Below are 20,141 nucleotides of genomic sequence, written 5' to 3' on the forward strand. Positions count from 1 at the left end.
CCATGAATCCCACCTGATCATAAGTCACCTTTCAGCATGGGTAACACCTCCTAAACACAGATTTTGTGTCATGGGCAAAGACCCCCTTCCACGCACATGCTTGAGTAAAAGTACTTAGTTGCATTCCAGCTCTGGACAGAAGAGGGACGCACAGTTACTGAAATCACTGTAACTGGCATCACAGCACCTACTCACCTAATCAAAGATCATCTTAATTTCATTAAATTATAATAATGCATTTGTTAAATGTTTCTCAAATGTAAAACTTATTTTTTCTTGTGGCGGGCAACAATTTGTGGCCTATGTAAACAAAATGTTTTTTTTCTTATCTTAAATGCTCTTGATCACTCGTAAAATTTCCCCTTACTTAAGAAAAGAGCAAAAATAGGAAAATATTGGTGAATACCAAAAAATCAGTGGGCACTGACAAAATAAGAGCAAATAATATATGCAAAAAAAAAAAAAAAAGAGAAAAAAGTAGTTCATTTACAGTTTCTTGCATTGCTATATGCTATATGGAATACACGTATTTATAAAACAAATGACAGATTATTTCTCCTTCTGATTCACAGAAAGTAGAAAAATGTTCAATATCAAGCCTAAATCTCTGTTTTTTCTGCTGGATATATTCATATATTTGCAGAAGTTTAAAAGAAACCAATCGAACTTTATTATTAAGACATAATTTGTCCAAATAAAGCAAAGCTCAAGAGATTTAATGATAACAATTTGTGCCTCTTCAGTTTCCTGTTTGATCATGAAACCTAGAGCAGTCACATGACACTCAGATCACCTTACCAGGAAGGGACAGAGGGTGCAGCCCAGGGGAAAGTCCGGAAGAGGACAGAGTAGACGTGTGACTGCAATAATAACAGAGACACTGAGATCAGTTGTGTGCAGGTTAAAGGCTTAGGTCAACAGGTAGGACACTGTTGTTTTCAGCAGTTTAATAATGGCTTATTTGGCACTGCCAAAATATGTGTGTGTGTGTGTGTGTGTGTGTGTGTGTGCGTGTGTGTGCGTGCGTGTAGATAAACAGGATCTCAGGTCCTCCAGTGTTCTGTGTCTCACAGCAGTTTCTCTTTTGTATGGTGTAGATCTACATGCAGAGTTGAAATGAGGTGTTTCCTCATCATAAGGGAGTGGTGGTGGTGGGAGAAGGAGGGGGTCAACTCATTGAGCAGCTGCTAGTAAAATAACTTACTCTATAAGTAGGTTTCCATAACAGATTTGCACAAAATTTAAGCAATATTTTCAAAATGTGGATAAAACAAACTTGCGAGATGACTGTGTTTTCACTGAGTGATGTTCTATGACTTCTTTTTGGCAATAACATTCCAAGAAGCATGGTGATGGACATTCTAAACATTATCAGCTTTATTTCTACTGCAGTCACCACACTAGCCATCATTATTTCCAATCCAAGGAGACAAAGGTTTATTATGCGAGTGATAATGTAAAGGCTTATATGTGGGAGTGGCCATGTATGAGGGATTTCTTGGAGGTGATAGTCCACGATTTCACAGAGGAATTATGGATTCAATACCTCCAGATGGTCTGCTCACCTTTTGAAAGAGTTATGTGATGCAATAACACCTCTTAGTGCCTGCTGCATCATGAGGGAGCCAGTTCCTACCAACGAGTGCATAGCCCTAGCAACATGTGACATAGAAAAGCCAAAAAAGTGTTTCATTGCAGTTTTGCCAAATATGGCCTTTTTGAATTGGAGATTGCAGCTTACTTAAAAAGAACAGCAGCCAAAAATGTCTACAAATAGGGAAAACAATGAGGTCAGGGAGCTCTTTAACCTTCGAGCAGAGGACGAGATAAGCTGCCATATAACAGAGATGGTAAATGGTTATTATTGACATGTTATGTCATTGTTATTGTTTAGAAAAGAAAACGCTGCCAATGTGTGTGTTATATAGACAGATGCTGGTGTGTTAAATGTCAAGCCTCCTTTGCCTCAGTGATGCCGACATGCTGTCTAAAAACACACAGTGGAGTTGCATAATGTTTCTGTCATTTGGTTCTGTGTAAACATGCAAAGGAGTCATAAAGGAGGGACTCCATATGGCAGCTCTACAACTCCATGTCTGTGTAAGAAAGGCTTATGTTTCTGTGTGTCCTTTTGCTCGTCATACCTGAAGAGTTAAAAAACAAACTGTCCTGTGTCGGCCAGTCCTGAGCTGTGGGGGTGCGGTCCAGTTAATCACAGCTATTGCTAACCATCTTTATCTTCAGTCCAACAAACATGCAATGAAACAAAACAAATCCACAAAAACCATGCAATAACATCACCATAAAACAATATACCTTAAAACTGGTTTAATCATACAACACACACAACCAATAAAACTAAAAGGAAAAAGGTATTTGTGAATATTGATAAAACCCTAAAAGAACTATAAGTTTAAACATGCAAATGTTTGTGTGTGCAACTGATGTGTCAGGTGATATTTAAAAGTGGTCGATCTTAACCACCTTGACAACAAGTACATTTTGTATGTATGCTTGTGACTGAGTACATTTTTTTGTTTTTTTTTTTAGAAATGGGGCCCTTGACAGTAACTCAGCTTCTTGCCTTAATCTCATTGACTATGACCCTAGACAATGGACTGCTGAGGACTCCACCTATGGGATGGATGGCCTGGGAACGCTTTCGCTGTGATATTGACTGTAAAGATGACCCAGAGAACTGCATTAGGTATGGTAGCTCATTCTCATTTCGAAATGTGTCAATTAACGCTGCTTTTGCAGTGATTTTAGCTTAAGATCCAAAAAGCCTCCTGTGATGGCTGTGTGATACGTCGCCGGGCAGTGCTAGCTGAGAACATGGCTGGACAGAAGCAATCGTGTTGTCATTATACGCTGCCAGACGGCAGGCGGTACCTGCTGTGGCAGCATGATGCACTGCTGGATGGCGTCAGGTTGAAACACTACCAGTAACAACCTAATGAAAGGAATACAAAGGTCCCTATAGGGCAGGCAGGAGGGGCAGAGAATGGATCCAACAAACCCCGGACTGACTTTCATGCTGGAGTGCAGTGTTCGCTTCCCATCTGAATGCAATGTTTTTTTTCAACACTTGACCATGTGCCTCATTTGCCTAAACCTAACCATCCATGCCCTTGTAATCCTAAGCATGTGCTTTTGTTGCCTAAACATAACAACAGTATCATGTGCTATGTGCTTTTGTTAAAATCTAAGTGTCTGCATCCTGGAACATCAACAGTAGACACACAACAGAAGGATACCTAGAACATAATATGTAGACGTGGAGTCCACTGCAAAACAACAATGTTTGACATCTTGGAATGAGAATATGTTGTTTATGAATAATTGCACATAGTAACTCTTGTACTCATTTTGCTTTTTAATCTTTTTAAGATGAGAGAAAATTCTCACTATGACTGCTGAGCAGAAATTAAACAGTTCCACAGTACAGAGGGAAAGTTAAATATTTACAGAGCCGTACCTAAATTAAACCAAAAAGGTTTCAGCTGTTGCATAACATGATCATCACTTGCCTTGCATATATTCATGTTTATATGCATTTCTCTGTAATCTAATGCATTTCATTAACTGCATTACATACCACTATACAGTCTCACAGTGTGGACCTGTAATCTTTTTATGAAGCAACTGATACAAATTTAAATTTTCCACAAATATAATATTGTATATATGTTACAATGAAACCAACTGAAAATATTATATTTTATTTAATATTATATTTGTTGATGGACCAGGAGCTGATCATTGACTACAGGAGGAACAAAACAGTCATGCAGCCCCTTTACATCAGTGGGGAATGTCTGGAGAGGGTCTCGGACTTCCAGTTTCTGGGCGTGTACATGGAGGAGGACTTGACCTGGAGTGCTAACACCACAGCACTCGTGAAGGAGGCACAGCAGAGACTGTATTTCCTGAGGGTCCTCAGGAAGAACCATCTCACTCAAAAATTGCTGGTGTCCTTCTACCACTGCTCCATAGAGAGCATACAGACATATTGTATCTGTGTGTGGTTTGCCAGCTGCACAGCAGCAGAGAAGAAAGCACTTCAGAGGGTCGTCGCCACTGCCCAGAAGATTAAAGATTGCCCTCTCCCCTCCCAGGCAGATCTTTACAGTTCCTGCTGTCTCAGTAAAGCCCAAAGCATAATCAAAGATCCCTCCCATCCAGGACACTCACTATCTGCACTGCTGCCCTCAGGCAGACGTTAGAAAATTACAAAAACATGGACAAACAGATTAAAATATAATTTTTACCCTAGAGCCATAACTGCACTAAACGGCATCCAAACTTGAACTTTGACTTCATGCAGTGTGTTTCTACGAGCTGTGAAAATTTCTTGTATGCTTGGGTTTTCTTTTTTTTCTTTATTTTCATTATAGTTTTTTAGTCAGTTTTAAAGTCATTGTTATTTATTTATTTGTTTACATATGTGAAGCTTGCGCTTTAATGTTTTTTTGCACTTGATGGGGATTGCATCTAATATACAATGACAATAAAGATATTTGATTCAATTCTATTCTATTCTAGTATGTATAAATGTGTCATAAACATATAATACACAAAATTGTTCTAGGTGGAAACATTTGCTGCATTATAAATTGTCACTTCAGAATTCAACGTTGGCCAGTGGCTCTACCATATTTCATTTGAATCTTGTTAAAAAAATGCAAAGGGTGCAGAAAATGTGATTTCAAATGTGTTTGATGCATGGCTGACAAACTGTTTTCCTGTCCTCTGTCCATGGTGTCCACAGCGAAGATCTGTTCAGAGACATAGCTGACCGGCTGGCTGAGGATGGCTGGAAGGAGCTGGGTTATGAGTATGTGATCATAGATGACTGCTGGATGTCCATGCTGAGAGATGAACACGGGAGACTGCAGCCAGAACCCTCCAGGTTGGTCTACTTTTCTCCGTTAGATTAGATTCAGTATGTCTGTGTTCCATCAGCATTTAGTACTGTGCAGTTACTGTATTTGTCTTGGAAACTTTGCAGTAGGGAGTTCCAGTTTCAATTAATTTTTTCTAATGGACCCCTGACATAGAATTTTTTCAAAATGTATTTTTTTAGACGATTTAATGCCAGTTGAGCATCAGCATACGTCTGATTAACAGCTGACGTTAGACACCAAGACTCTGGGGTCAGTCTGAATTAGCCTCTTGTAAAGAAACATAGTGCACTTGCTTCCCTCCAGGTTCCCAGGAGGCATTGCAAAACTGGCGAGGTATATCCATGACCGTGGACTGAAGCTGGGCATCTATGCAGACATGGGCACTCACACATGTATGGGATTCCCCGGCACCACACTGGATAAAATTGAGATGGATGCCCAGACCTTTGCCAGCTGGGGGGTAGACTATCTGAAGTTTGATGGCTGTTACTCAAATCCTGTAGAACAAATGCTGGGTATGATACAGACGAATTCTTCAGCACAAGAAACCATGAGAAGTCATGGATCGTCATGGCAAGTGTTTGTTTCCCACAGGTTACCCTCTGATGTCTAAGGCTTTGAATGCTACAGGCAGACCTATGGCCTTCTCCTGCAGCTGGCCTGTCTATGTGGGTGGTCTTCCACCTAATGTGAGTGTTATGTCTATGTCACTGTTAAATCAAGCTGCTGGGTCACTGGGACTCAGATAGAACTGTGCCAGTATTCTGAAACAAAAGTGGCTCCACTGAAACTAGACAAGGTATATTGGTATAAAAAATGCATTTTTCACCTGTTTTACACTAGATGATGTTATAAGTGTTTTAGCTTTGTGGCTCCATGACACTATGGGTAGCAAATGCTGGTCTGCTGGTCCACCACTTAGGTCCAGACTAAAATATATCAACATCTGGATGGATTGCCATGACATTGTGCACAGACATTCATGTCTAACTAAAACAGAGTCAGGTCTGTTTTCCAAGCTTGTATGCACATACCTCATTCACCAATATCTTCTGAAGTACAGCCTTGAAGTTGCTGGCATGGCTGTAGACCTGTTGATTTAATTCTTTAGGAAAAGGAACATGATATTTTTGTTTGCAGCCTTAAAGTCTGTTTCTCTGCTCCCACCAGGTGAACTACACTCTTCTGGGTGAAATTTGTCACCTGTGGAGGAATTACTATGACATCCAGGACTCCTGGGACAGTGTGCAAGACATCGTTGATTGGTTCTCCAACAACCAGGATGATCTGCAGCCGGCTGCGGGGCCTGGACGATGGAATGACCCTGACATGGTATGATGGATTTGTCTTCATTATTGATCTGATACCTTAAAATGTTATACAACCGATCATGGAGGGAATCAGAACCCACACTGCTATCTCTCAAGGGCCCTGTTTACACCTGGTGCAGTATTAACATACGTCAAGGGTGATCGGATCACAAAAGAATGTTAATTCATTAACTCATTGAGTGCCAGCCCTGTTATATAATGGAAAGTGGCTTGTACCAGCTTTTCTGGCCATTTTGAGTCATCTTTCAAGACCTACAGAATATTTTGTACAAAGACTCCGAAACACCGAATAGCTCAAATGAAAGTAGAAACTCTCTTTTTCGTCATGGAAAAACCCGTTTGTTTGGACCTTGTTCCATTCTTGATTTATCTGAAGTTGAATAGAGGCTAGTTTCATCAAAAATACCACTTTTTTTCTAGAAAGCTGAGAAAAATGCATTTTTGTGAAAGGGAGTCTATCAAGCAAAACAGTGATTTGAATGTTATAATTTTGCCTTCAATGACATACAAGATGCCTGAAAATTGTATTACAAATGTTATTTTATTGTAAAATCAATATACAAAGTACAGCACAATGCAACAAATCATGGGCCCAGTTTAGAGAGAGAAAATCCACAAAATAGAACCTGGAGTCCTATTCCATTATTCCTACCTGCAGTATTAGGCATATATACACATATATATATGTCAATGGCACTCAAGCGTTGGCTTTTGAATGACGTATATATACATCAATGGCACTCAATGAGTTAAGCAGTTTGAACAGACAAACTTGGCACTGTCTGTGATCTGATCACTTAAGATGCATATTAATACCAGATCTAAACAGGCTCAAGGTGCACTCACAGCCGAGGCTACCCTATTCCAAATCATAGTGAATATGTTTTCTTTATTGTATTTTTGCATTTGGTTTGTTGTTTGTTTGTTTTTGGTTTAAATTAACTTTAGACGACAAAGGCCCTACGAAAACAGAAAAGTCCTTCCTTTGCGTTTTGAAATAAATCTGCACTCATATCATAACATTGTGAGAACAATCCTCATGTACACGGATCCACAAAAACAACCAAAAATACAGTAGTATGCATGCCAGGCCAGTAGTTGGCGGTGTAACTTTGTATTGACACACCATAGAAGAACGCTTCATGCATGTGCGAAGTGCGGCCGTGACCACTGTGACTGTTCTCACAGGATCCATGTATTGCCGGGTACACGGTGAAAGAAGGTGATGCATTTTTAAAAAAACACACCCTTGCATTTTCAGACCGCCAAAAATCCTGTTGTCATGTGAACAAAAGGCCACACTGCAACAAAATTTTTCAACATTTCGTGCAAGAACTGTTGCTGTGTAAACGGCTCCTTATACCATCCAGTTGGAAGCAAACCTTGACTTGTATACAGAAGTCATAAGATAGACAAGATGGCTGCTGCTGTGTTTCTCTGAACGTGTGGCTGATTATCTATCTAACAAAAATCAGAGGAATCCTGCATAAAACTCAAAACTTCTGCTGCTGTCTGAATCAAGAGACTGAAAACCAACTCTGCAGTGGAAAATTGTGGACATTGCTAGTATCATTGGAGGTTGTTGGTTCTATTTTGGATCTTCTCTGCTGAACTCTCGGCCTAGTAGGCCCTGTGTGACAAACCATTCCTCCTAAAGCTTCAAACAACATCACTGAAGAATATGTCACTATGGCTCAAGTACGTGAATTGTTGGACCAGCAAAAGGATTTCTACAGAACTCTGCTTGAGCAACAGGAAAAAAGCTTCAAAACTTGTGTGCAGATCATAGTTGATTCCTTAAACAAGAGGATTGATGATCTATCAAAGCAGATCTATGATTTCAAGGTGAGTCTAGAAATGACTCAGAAGGAATTGGATGATTTTAAAAACTCATGTAAAACTTGGATTAAAAACTGTAATGAAACCAGGTCTGATTTTGACACAATTTGCAAAAGTTTGATTTCAATGTCAGACAAGACAGAATATCTGGAGGGCCAGTCAAGACGCCATAATATTGTTGTAGACGGCACTGAAGAGTCTGGGAGAGAAAAAGCGTCTGAATCTGAAGAAAAAGTGAGAAAACTCATCAGAGAGAAACTACAACTGGATCACCTGAAAATAGAGTTGGACTGGGTTCATCGGACTGGGAAGCCAGTGCCATCATCAGAAAAGCCTCGGCCCATTGTGGTCAGATTTCTGCGGATGAAGGACAAACTTGCCGTCTTGGATAAAGCTAAAAACTTGAAGGGTTCCGGCATCTACATAAATGAAGACTTTCCTGAAGCTGTCCGGCAAAGAAGGAAAGAACTACTCCCTACAATGAAGGCAGCTCGTGAGAGAGGTGATATTGCATATTTGAGATATGACAAACTTATTGTACATCCACCTGCTCAAAACCCATCTCAAAGGAAGGCCAATGCTCAAAATTTGGCCCTCTAGTTTCTACCATTCGACATGTATACAGTACTTTGATTACATAATCTCACAGATACAGCACATTATTTTTTTTACATTCTATGGTTCTCAACACTTCTGATTTTGAAGAAGAAACCCTTAAGCTTTTGGATCCCTCTACAACCGACTTTTACAATTCTGATGTTGACCCAGACCAACATTTTTTTTCATCATTTGATGTTTCTAATCTTTGTAGTTATTACACTGAAACTCAGTTAAATGATTTATGTACATCCCTACCTCCCGACATATTCTAAACATTTCATTTGAACATAAGAAGTCTTTCCAGTAACTATGACAAATTCATTCATTATTTATCTTCACTTAAACATGATTTTTCTGTTATTGCTTTATCAGAAACATGGCTAACAGAAGCATCTAAAGAAATCTTTAAATTACCCAATTACAATGTGGTTCACAATGTCAGGGAGAATAGATCGGGAGGTGGAGTGTCTCTGTTTATTCACAGTGATTATGAATTTAGAATCAGGACTGTTCTCTTTCTGAAATATGATAAGGTTGAGGTCGGATCAGTGTTTGTAGAGCTCTCTGGTGTCTCGGGTGGAAAGAATATTATTATTGGTGTTATCTATTGCCCACCTGACTCTGTCATCAAAGATTTTAATGACAGTTTGTCAAGTTCTTTAGATCTCATTAATAAGGAAGGAAAACTCTCTTATATTTTAGGTGATTTCAATATAAACCTTTTTAAACATAAATCAGAGACCCTTAATGGGGATTTTCTTAATGTTCTTCATTCTAGTTATTTTTTCCCTCTTATTCTTAAGGTCACAAGTGTTTATGGAAATTCAGCAACTTTGATTGATAACATCTTAACGAACTCTCTGGACAAAGGGATGAAATCTGGAGTTTTGTATTCAGATTTGTCAGATCATTTCCCCATATTCCAGTACTCTTCAATCAAGGCTAATAAAGCAAAATATACCAGGAAAATAATATATAAAAGAATAATGAGCAAATCAAATATTTCTAAATTTAAAGATATGCTTGCCAATATTTCATGGAATGATTTATATGAGGAAAATAATGCTGATTTTGCATATCAAAAGTTTATGAAGGTTTTAAGCTTTAGTTTCAATGAATGTTTTCCAGTTGGCAGTTCTACCAAGAAATACAGTCAAGACTTTAATAAACCTTGGTTTACAGTGGATCTATTGAAGCTGTTGAGGAAAAAAAATTAAATACATAGAAAATATGTATCAAATCCTACTCCTCTCATCCATAGTGTTTATAAATCTCACAGAAATAAATATTCACATTCAGTTAAATCTGCAAAAAAGAAATATTTCAGTGAAGAATTTAAGAGATGTTCAAAGGATATTAAAACCATGTGGAAAGTCATTAATCAGTTGATGCAAAGAGAAAAGAGTACATCAGAGTTACCTTCAGTCTTTTTGGATGGCGAAAATTTTCTTAACAATCCATCTGATATAGCTCAAAAATTTAATGATTTTTTTGTTAACATTGGTTATGAATTAGCAAATAAAATCCCTCCTTGTTATGGTAATCCACTGGATTTTATCCCAAGAAATTTACCTATTATCGCTTCTTTCAAGCCTCCTGATATCCATGAAATAAGTGACATAATCGATGAATTAAAATCATCATCAGCTGGTCATGACAATATTTCTATAGATCTTGTCAAACAGGCGAAACAGTCCATACTGCACCCACTGGTTCACATTTTTCCATTGTCTTTGAAAACAGGCATTGTACCAGATGATTTAAAAGTTGCCAAAGTTTTACCTCTGTTTAAAGCAGATGACCCACGTTGTTTTAATAATTATAGACCTATATCTATTTTGCCATGTTTTTCAAAAATTTTAGAAAAAATTGTATATAAACAAATTCTTTTTCATTTATATTCAAATGTAATTTTTTACAAACACCAGTACGGTTTTCGTAAACATCATTCCACTTATATGGCTCTGCTTCACCTGATTGACAAAGTTAACTGTGCACTTGAAAACAATGAATATACTTGTAGTATTTTCATTGATATTTCAAAAGCGTTTGATACAGTAAATTATCATATTTTATTAGCAAAATTGTATAAATATGGTTTTCATGATGTTGCACATGAATGGTTAACTAATTATGTCACTGACAGAAGTCAGTTTGTTTGTGTCAAGGGTTGCTGTTCTGACAAAGCTAGATTACCCTGTGGGGTCGCACAAGAGTCCATTCTGGGACCATTATTATTCCTCATTTATATAAATGATTTATCTAATGTTTCAAATATCCTCTGCCCAATAATGTTTGCTGGCGACACAACCCTTGTTCTCTCTAATTCAAATTTTGATTCACTTATGAAGGACGCCAATGCTGGCTTAACTGCCTACGCTATGTGGTTCAGATTAAATAAATTATCTTTGAATATAAGGAAATCTAACTTTATTATCTTCAGTGGCAAAAAAAACGTATTCTAAGGATTTATCCAAAATTATGATTGAGTCTGTCGAGATGCCTCAGGTGTCCAATATGAAATTTTTGGGCATTTTTGTTGATGAGAATTTGAATTGGAGAGAACAAACTGATTGGGTTAGTAAAAAAATTCATAAATCTCTTGGTATAATAACGAGGATCAGTCATCTTGTTACCACAGACTGTCTTCTAATTCTTTATTATAGTTTGATTTATCCATATCTCTCATATTGTAATATAGTTTGGGCAAGTACTTTCCTGACTACTCTTTATAAAATTTTAGTGCTGCAGAAACGCTTTGTTAGGATCGCAACCAGATCAGAGTCACACACTTCATCTGCCCCGTTATTTCAGAGACTTCAAATTCTCACTATTTACGACATCAATATTTTTCAAATATGTGTCTTTACTTACAAAATACTTTTTAGTGAAGGGAATATTCCTGAGCAGTTCACAACTTATTTTACAGCTAATTCACAGTTGCATTCACACTTAACTCGTAACTCTTCAGCTCTGCATCTTCCCAAATTTCTTACTTGTCGAGGTCAGTTTTCAATAAGATTTAGGGCAGCGAAACTGTAGAATGATTTTTTTCCATCTAGTAAAAACCTGCATTCATATAAAGTGTTACAAAAGATGCCTGAAAAAACATTTAACCTCTGTTTTGTAATGGGTGTATTTTGTCCATATTTAAAAATGTCTCGTTCACTGTGATGTATTTTTGATATTGCTCAAGGGTCAGCGTAGTATAATCTATTATACCCCTCACACATACCCATACACACACTTATCGCACTAACATCATCTTACATGTCTCACATTCATATTTTCTGCACTTAATTGGATTTTATTATTGCTGTTTTTTGCTGTTATTATCAAACATATTTGGTTACTAGTAGTTTGCTATCACTGGTATTATTTTATGTATTTTTTTTTTATTTTTCTGTACTTCTGAGTTCTTAATAATCTTGTGTTAATTTCATTAGGTGGAGGCTTTAAATAAGCCCTATGGGTTTTTTGCCTCTCCCTGCACTGTATTTTATTATTTTTTCTTTTCTTTGTTGTGTTGTTTTGTCTTTAATTGTGCAAAAATAAAACTATAAAACTATAAAACTATATGACACATAGGGAGTTTGCTTATTGGACTGAGTTTGGTTGAAGTTGTCCTTTACAGAAATGCTGAGTGAACCTGAAACAACAATCTTGCTGTGGTGAGGAGTAGAAAAACAAGGCTTTTATAGATGAGTGGGTGCCATGTGGCGGTAATGTTAAGGGGCCCCCACTCTCTTTCTTCTCAACTCTTGTTTGCCGAATATCTCAATTAAATTTGTGGAGACCATAGACTGTACATGAAGATGGACAACAAGCCCCCACTGTAACGGGTGTATTGAGGACCCAGATGCAGTACAGTACGCTTCACTGGCAGTTGGTAATAACCTTTATTAATACCAACACGAATGGTAAACAGGATACAGACTGAGAGTTCGTTCTTCGGGCTGTGAGCCCAAGCAATGTCTCTGGGAATCACACGAACCAAAGACACGAAGCTTGTACCCACTGTGGCTGGTGACGAGGAAACCCCGTAGCTCCGCGAGCCGACAACACGTGTGTGAGCGTTGTCGGGGATCGAGCGGAGGAGTGGTCGAGGGCAGGCAGGGGTTCGGTTACCGGGAGGTCCGTCCACGGAAACAACAGTACCAGCAGGGATCAGGCAGGAGAATCGTCGAAGCAGAGCAGAGAGGTCTTTACCAGGGAATCCGTCAGATTTCCGGAATGCCGAAACTGAGCACGTGGTCGGGGACAGAAGGCAGGTAGGTTCACGAGGAGTCAGGCGAGGAGAGCAGGTCGGGGACAGGCAAAGTCGGCAACGGAGAATCTGTTTGGAGAGTGCTGGAAAGACGTGCATGCTGCAGAGGACGATCTGGCAATGAGTGTGTGAACAGGAGTGTCTTAAATACCGGGTTGATTGGTGATGAGCTGCAGCTGTGGGGAGAGCAGGCTGCAGCAGTGGGCGTGGCTTGGAGGTAGAGCAGGTCAGAGGAAGGTGAATGGAAAGTTACTGGCAGGAAGGGGGAGGAGGAGAATGCAGGAATCATGACACCCACTTACCCCGCTATGCTGAAGTAAAGTTAAATATCAGCGATACGGGTGTTGCCATCTTGCAAGGATGATGTGATTGAGAGCCGCAGCTTGTGCATTAGCAATATACGCAGTGGGAGAGTTCTTGCCAAAACACCCGTCTGACCAATCATGAGCAACTCCATTGAATTGGAGCACATGGATTGGCTGTCACAACTGTCAGTCATGATGGAAAAGCCCTCTTTTGTATAATTGAATAACTCATTGAAACTGAACTTACCATGAAAACAAACACTGATGATGAGAACTACCTTCAGTGACAGGGTTGACTGAGTTTTTAGTTTGGCCTGTGTCCCATTCACTAACATGGAGGGGCGTGCTTTATGACCTATACTGCAGACAGACACCAGGGGGCAATCCAGAATGAAAAGCTACCCCTAAGTTTCACCAGATTCGTGTGTGGTCCGGCTCCGCTCCGTAACGGCAGACGAAGCAAATACATCACACTCTAGTCTATGTGTTAATTTCCACTGGCTCCGCTGCGTTGCGGATAGACTCCGTCTCAGCTCTGGCAGGCTTGCGGATCAGATACGCAAACCTCCTATTTTGTGCCGGATACCGGATCATAATGCATGCATAAATGCATAAATTCAGCTGAATTAAACACAGCAGAGAGGAAATCAGATGGCAATACAACATTAAAACATCCGGTTTATTTTCAGAATAAAACACTCCGTTTTTACGTCTGATTGTATTTCACTTAACTACATCAACAAAATGTCACACTAAGCTGATTCAGGCTTGTATTAACAGGTCAGAGATTTTCGGAGGTCATTACCTGCAACATGGATGAAGAGAAGCTAATTATGGAGGTGGAAAACCAAAAAATTATTTTTGACACCACACATCCTTTTATAAGGACAACCACCAAAAGGAAATGGCGTGGAACAACTTATTGGGAGTTATGGGAGTGAATCGACTTCATTATAATACACCCATGTAGTGAATGGAGCTATTACTTTTTCTTCTGTACTGATTTACTGCGCATGATTCTGTAATTACCGCGAGAACTCCTCAGTCTTGCCACACCAGCTGATCTGGCAGTGCTGCGCCGTGCCAAACTCAAAACACAACCGGTGGAGATTGACGGATGACACTTTTGGGGAAAATATATACTATGGTAATATTAATATTTTATATAAAGACATGTCCTTATGTTAGCAGTTTTCCTGCCTGCAATTTTACCTTTCGTGGCCGCACGGTGCCAAAGCCATACATTTAATGTGGTTTTCACGTTTTCATACTGTTAGTATTTTAATGTTTATATAAAAAATACATGGTGCTGCTGCTTATTATGTTTGTGTTGGATACAAAATTTAAAGAAATGATTTCAGTGTGTGTATCAGTACCTTTCAGTAACAGTATCAGTAACATTTTCCAGCACATTTCAACAATATCACAGTACGTCCATAACCGTCATTTCAATTTTGGTCACAATAATCGTGTTATCGAACTTTCATACTGTTACATCCTCTTTGTAAATACACTGACTGTTGATGCCTCACATACCTCTGATATCTCTCCTCAGCTACTCATCGGAAACTTTGGTCTGAGTGTGGAGCAGGCTCGCTCTCAAATGGCTCTGTGGGCTGTCATGGCTGCACCTCTCATCATGTCCAATGACCTGCGGAACCTGGACAACAGCGCCAGAGCCATCCTACAAAACAAAGTGGCCATTGCCATCAATCAGGACTCTATGGGGATCCAGGGAAGGCGCTTGCTGCAGGTCTTCATCATTATTGAGACATCATGTTGTTGTTTTTTTTTTTTTACAGTGAACAGACAAGGCTAGGAAAAATACTCTCAATAATACATTAATTAAGCATAGGTATAGTGCAAGCAGGCCATGGTGTTGAGCTTGGCTGACATCCCAGCTAAAAAGGCAGGAGTAAAAGCAGTTGGACCACATGATTTCATTCTATGCAACCAATTTGCAAATATCAGTCAGGGCGTTCTATATAAACTCCTTTAGCCTGCCAATTGCTGCATCCTTTGCAAGCCTCTTTGGAGGCCACCTCCTCCCCAGCTCCTCCTCTTCTTGCTGCTCTGTTCTGAACATGGGGGTCTTTGCTGCTGCTCTCCCTGCATTAGGCTTTCCATGTATGTACATGGAAGGGCAGGGAGGTTTGCTCTTTCTGCCTTAAAGAAGCATTTCACTGATATAGACAGAGTCCTCACATAAAACTAGACCGTCTCTGCAGTAGAAAGACGCATTAGAGAAAAAGGACTGTGGCATTCACTTTTGCTCAAGAAGTAGAACACCTACAACTACCAGAATGTATCTGTAATATGACCCTGTCCATTTGACACAATGGTGGCTGGCCGGATCTTGTCTTACAGTTAAACATTAAGCAAAAACATGTTTGGGAAAACATTTGAGGCTAAAAATATGCAACCCAGTAACAGAATCTTGGTTTAATTTGATCAGCGATGCTTAGTTTTACTGTTTGATCTCAGTTTTTTCTTCCTTCCTTTTTTTACTGTGCAGCACATAGGATAGCACCCCGTTCCTTTTCGACAATTCTCACAATTATGGCGAAACAGGGCACAAAAATGCATTTCTGAAAACATTTTAGGAGAGAAATAGACAGTAACATAATCTTAAATATGTGTCCAGTCATGGAAAAACCAGGAACAAGTCACCCGAGGGGCATTTTGAGTTACTTACAGATTCTGAAAGTGTCGTTTCTAAGCTTTCCAACGATGTCTAACACATGGAAATCTGAAAATATTTGAAGAAGATGTGGCCATTTGAATGTAGGCACTACTCAAACTAGTTTTGTGAGAAATCCAGCCTCAAAGTTTCTGAAAGATTCTCACCTACCTGGAGAGCCAGGTAACAGAGGCTGCTTATTTGCATCACATTTACACAAATCCAATTTCCTACCAGTCTAGCTGTCAGTGACATCTGTTAGCCCACAGGACAGTCAGTACTTTATTTATGAGCCTGGGTCTGTTGAGGGTGGCAGGGCTGTTTGGGCTGCATAGGAGCAGTGAGGGCACGCATTTTGGGTGCCTTTGGGACGCCAGAGTTCACTGCCTAGCCTCCTGGAGGTGTTGTGGGACAAACTAGGTGAAAGACTGATGAAAGGAGGTTCCCACCTGATGACCCCAAAGATGTGTTAGTCTTCACTGCTCTCTATTTCTGGAGCACAAGTTTCTTGTTTTCTTTTTCCTTTTTCTATTACTGCTCTCTGGCATTCATATTTAAGTCATAATTGCTGATCAGTGACCCTAGGATCCTCATTGAGTGCTTATCCTTTCCTGGAGCACACGTTTCTTGTGTTTTAGTTGAATGCACCCATGGATGTGTTATTCTTGCACCCAAAGGTGTTATTTACCCAGGGGTGTGTTATTCACACATTATTCGAGCACATTATCGGGTTGGTGTGGTGTGTGTTCGATGTGTGTAACATTGCATTTTCAAACAACAATACTGAGCTAGCTAGCTAGATAACTTGGGCATTAATAAAACTCACAGTTGATAATTAACAAATAGCTTCTAGCTTGAAAACAGTTTGTAATCCCTGTATGTGACTTCAACTGAACACTAACGTAATGTAGATAACTTGGACGTTAATGCAAACTCATCCCATAAGGAACTGAAAAGTATTCCTGCAGACTTCATTGCCTCTGATCAGATAACAAGTTCAGGGGTGCTTTCTTTTCATCGCAAGCTTCTTGGTGGATGTAGTCATCTCAGAAGTAACTACTGTACGCCTGTTCACCTCAAGGTGTCCAATTATTCTCATGTCCTGCCGCTCTCTTTTGGCCGCTAAAGAATCCATCCGTATGTCGTACATAAGCTCTGGAAAAAGTTTGCGGCTACACGACTGTGTCCCGAGGAGAGAATTCTCCTTTCTTCTCTCGTAGCATTTTGTTCTCGTTGATTTTTTCAGTTTCATCCCCTAGTTTGGGGTCAGAATCAGAGGTGAGATCGGTGTCGGCATGACCAGAAGCATCTGGCTTCTTGAAGAAGTACTGCCAAAGATTTGCGCTGTAACAGCCCCGATTTAGTTCTTCTGCAATGCGTTTTTTCTGCTCCATCTTCATTCAGTGATGAAAACACACATAGCTTCCAGGAGTAGCAGTAACAGTTATGAGCCTACTTTAAATGCAGAAGCAGCTGCTTAAGTAGCGATATGGTTCCTCTTTAACGTGCAGCTGATTGGCTGAAAAAAGGAACAAAAGCAGTTGAATAGCCAAAGAACGCCAGTATGCTAATTTACTGCGGTATCACCACACCCCAACTAGGACTTGACTTTTCCTCTGTTATTTGAAGCATGGAATGACTTCTTCGTGATTTCAACCTGTATATTCTGCAAAAAAATTGAATTTCCTTTGTTTACACCACTTGTGCCGGGCCGACTTGTTGCTGGTTTTCTGGTGGCGGGTCACATTCAATCAGCACTGCCTAGTTTTACAGTTTGATTGATTTCGCTCTGAATTTGAGAGAGAGAGAAGAGCGGGCGTGACTCTTGATCAGCTAAATACTCTTGTGTGTGTGGCGGCATGGGTGGCAGGTCAGTATGAAATGTGGAAGTACAGTCTGCAGATGGGGCAACAGCCCAAAGAGCCAGCAAAACTCTTTCACTGTTTCACGGGGGGCGAGGAGGTATATCAAGGCACTGGTAGGATGGAGGGAAGTTTACCACAGTTCATCTACACATACTACCCACATTATTTTAATACAAAGCTGGTGAAAATCGGAAAACTGTCCCTTTAAGCTTTCCACTTGGGCATGTTGAACGGCAGAGAAGAGAAGTGCCAGAACACAGCCATACTGTCTAATCTCATAATGCTAATAGAAATATAGATTTTATTGACTAAAGTAATCCTGACTGAAATGTGAATGTGGTCAAACATCAGGAAGCTTACAGATTTAGTCAGTTGGTTCAAAGTTACTTAAAACAAGGAGTGTGTTTCTAAGAAAAAGGCTCACATTTTGTGTGTATGTGTGTGTGTTGTCGCACAGGAGAAGAGTCATATTGAGGTCTACTGGAGGCCTCTGTCTCACTCAGCCAGTGCCCTTGTGTTCCTGAGTCGGCGGATGGACATGCCCTACCTCTACCACACCTGTCTGGCTAAACTCAACTTCGATGCTGGCAGCTATGAGGTTTGCACACCCTCTTTGTCTTACCCTATATTCGTCTTTGGACTGACATTATTAATGGGTTAATTGGTCAACAAAATCAATCAACAGTTTTAATAATTCATCTTTTGCTTTAGTTAACTTAGAGAAAAGTCAGTTAGTTAACTCTGGTTCCAGATTCTGTTCTACTGAATATTTGTTGGTCTGACAAAACCGACTATTGTAAGGTGGGGATTGTGATGGACATTTTACATTATTCTTTGATGTCATGTAAACTAAAAAACAGATTCATTCATTTCAAGGAAGATGAGATAAAACTGTCTCATTTAACATTGAAGCAGTACAAGAAAAAGCGGAGTGATAGGAAAGAATGGAAACAGCATAAGGATGAATATATATATATATATATATATATATATATATATATATATATATATGACTCAGATAATACACAGCATAATGGTAGTGTAAGAGTGATACATGACATAAAATAGGAAGATGGTACATTATATTATTTTTTGTTGATTTGATGAAATTTGGCTTAAATCTACAATGTTGCCGTATTCTCTTGAGCCTTACATATGTTCTGCTCCTGCCTTTAGGCCTATGACGTGTTCATTGGCTCGACAGTGACGGGGTTGAATGCAACCACAGAGTTTGCCGTCTCCATCAATCCTTCAGGTGTTGTCATGTGGTATGTTTACCCAGAGCAACAGTCCAGACAGACAGGAACACTTCACCTCCAGCACAGGAAGGCCTCACAGTTCGCATTCCACAAAGCTAAAGCCGTGCATCACACTGTGTTATGAAGAAACTGTTAGTAAGAAGCTGTAAGCTGGAATTTTATAAAATCATTTCAAATGCTGACGGGCTCCATGTAATGTTCACCTTTATGTAGATGACATCATTCTATACTGTTGGGCTAATTTACTCATGCTTGTATTATCTTACTTTATTATAATTTATGATTTAAAAAAATATTGTATATTATTTTATTTAGAATGACTGATATTGCACATTTTAAATTGTTCGGTTTATGTCTTTATTATGTACTCAGGTCTCACTTGAAAATTAGATCTGAATCTCAATAGGAGTGACATGATGAATTGACTGATTCTGACTGAACGTGTTCTTCTGCACTGATGTATGTTTTAATGAAAACAAACTTCTTTTTTTTTTTTAAAAAAAAGTTTTCTTTAACTATGTAGAGGTATCTCTTAAATTATCAAAACATTTATTGATTGTAGTGCTGTTTATGATGTTTGTGGAGGTAGTTCTCTCCATATTTAGTTAAAATGTTGACACAAGTAATACATAAAATCAGGGGTGTAAGAAATTAAATACATTTATTCTAATTATTGTAAAAAAAATCTTTGTGTGTGGGTAACACTTTCTTTGAAGTCCACATCTATAATGCACTATGAAGGCATTCATGGTGAATTTTAATACATTTATAATGCTTCATGAATACACTCATAAACATACATAATGCTTACTGATGCATTATATCAATAGTCATAAACCATTATAGATTTGACTTATAATGATTTCTAAGTGGCAAGGGTCTTATGGATGCTCTTGACTAGTTATAATCTAGAGGTTGAATGCTGGGGCTTATCATGCATTATAAATATTTATACTCACTTATTCACACATCAACAATTAACTGTAGTAAGTACTCATAGTGTGAAATAACAGCCCATGCTCTATCATACGTTATCAGTATATGTATTAAGTAAAGTGAGGTACAGTACATATTGATGCATTTATAAT

At 39.1% G+C, this 20,141-nt stretch overlaps 1 protein-coding gene across 2 annotated transcripts; it reads left to right on the forward strand.

The window, feature by feature from the left end:
- Positions 1–787: 787 nt before the first annotated feature.
- On the forward strand, positions 788–19,857 carry LOC121946152 (alpha-N-acetylgalactosaminidase-like). 2 transcript variants are annotated; one of them, XM_042490606.2, is made up of 9 exons: positions 788–921; positions 2,551–2,707; positions 4,772–4,912; positions 5,211–5,422; positions 5,502–5,596; positions 6,078–6,239; positions 14,805–15,002; positions 18,252–18,392; positions 18,971–19,857. In XM_042490606.2, the coding sequence occupies exons 2-9, from the start codon at positions 2,553–2,555 to the stop codon at positions 19,175–19,177; spliced, it is 1,311 nt and encodes a 436-aa protein (XP_042346540.2). In that variant the 5' UTR covers positions 788–921; positions 2,551–2,552; the 3' UTR covers positions 19,178–19,857. The 2 variants fall into 2 exon arrangements, with proteins under 2 accessions (XP_042346540.2, XP_087941074.1); XM_088084948.1 differs by having other exon boundaries at positions 817–921; positions 2,611–2,707.
- Positions 19,858–20,141: the final 284 nt, after the last annotated feature.

This window comes from Plectropomus leopardus, chromosome 11, assembly GCF_026936395.1.
Source record: "Plectropomus leopardus strain MGB_pleo_1.0 chromosome 11, ASM2693639v1, whole genome shotgun sequence".
NCBI classification, from domain to species: domain Eukaryota; kingdom Metazoa; phylum Chordata; class Actinopteri; order Perciformes; family Serranidae; genus Plectropomus; species Plectropomus leopardus.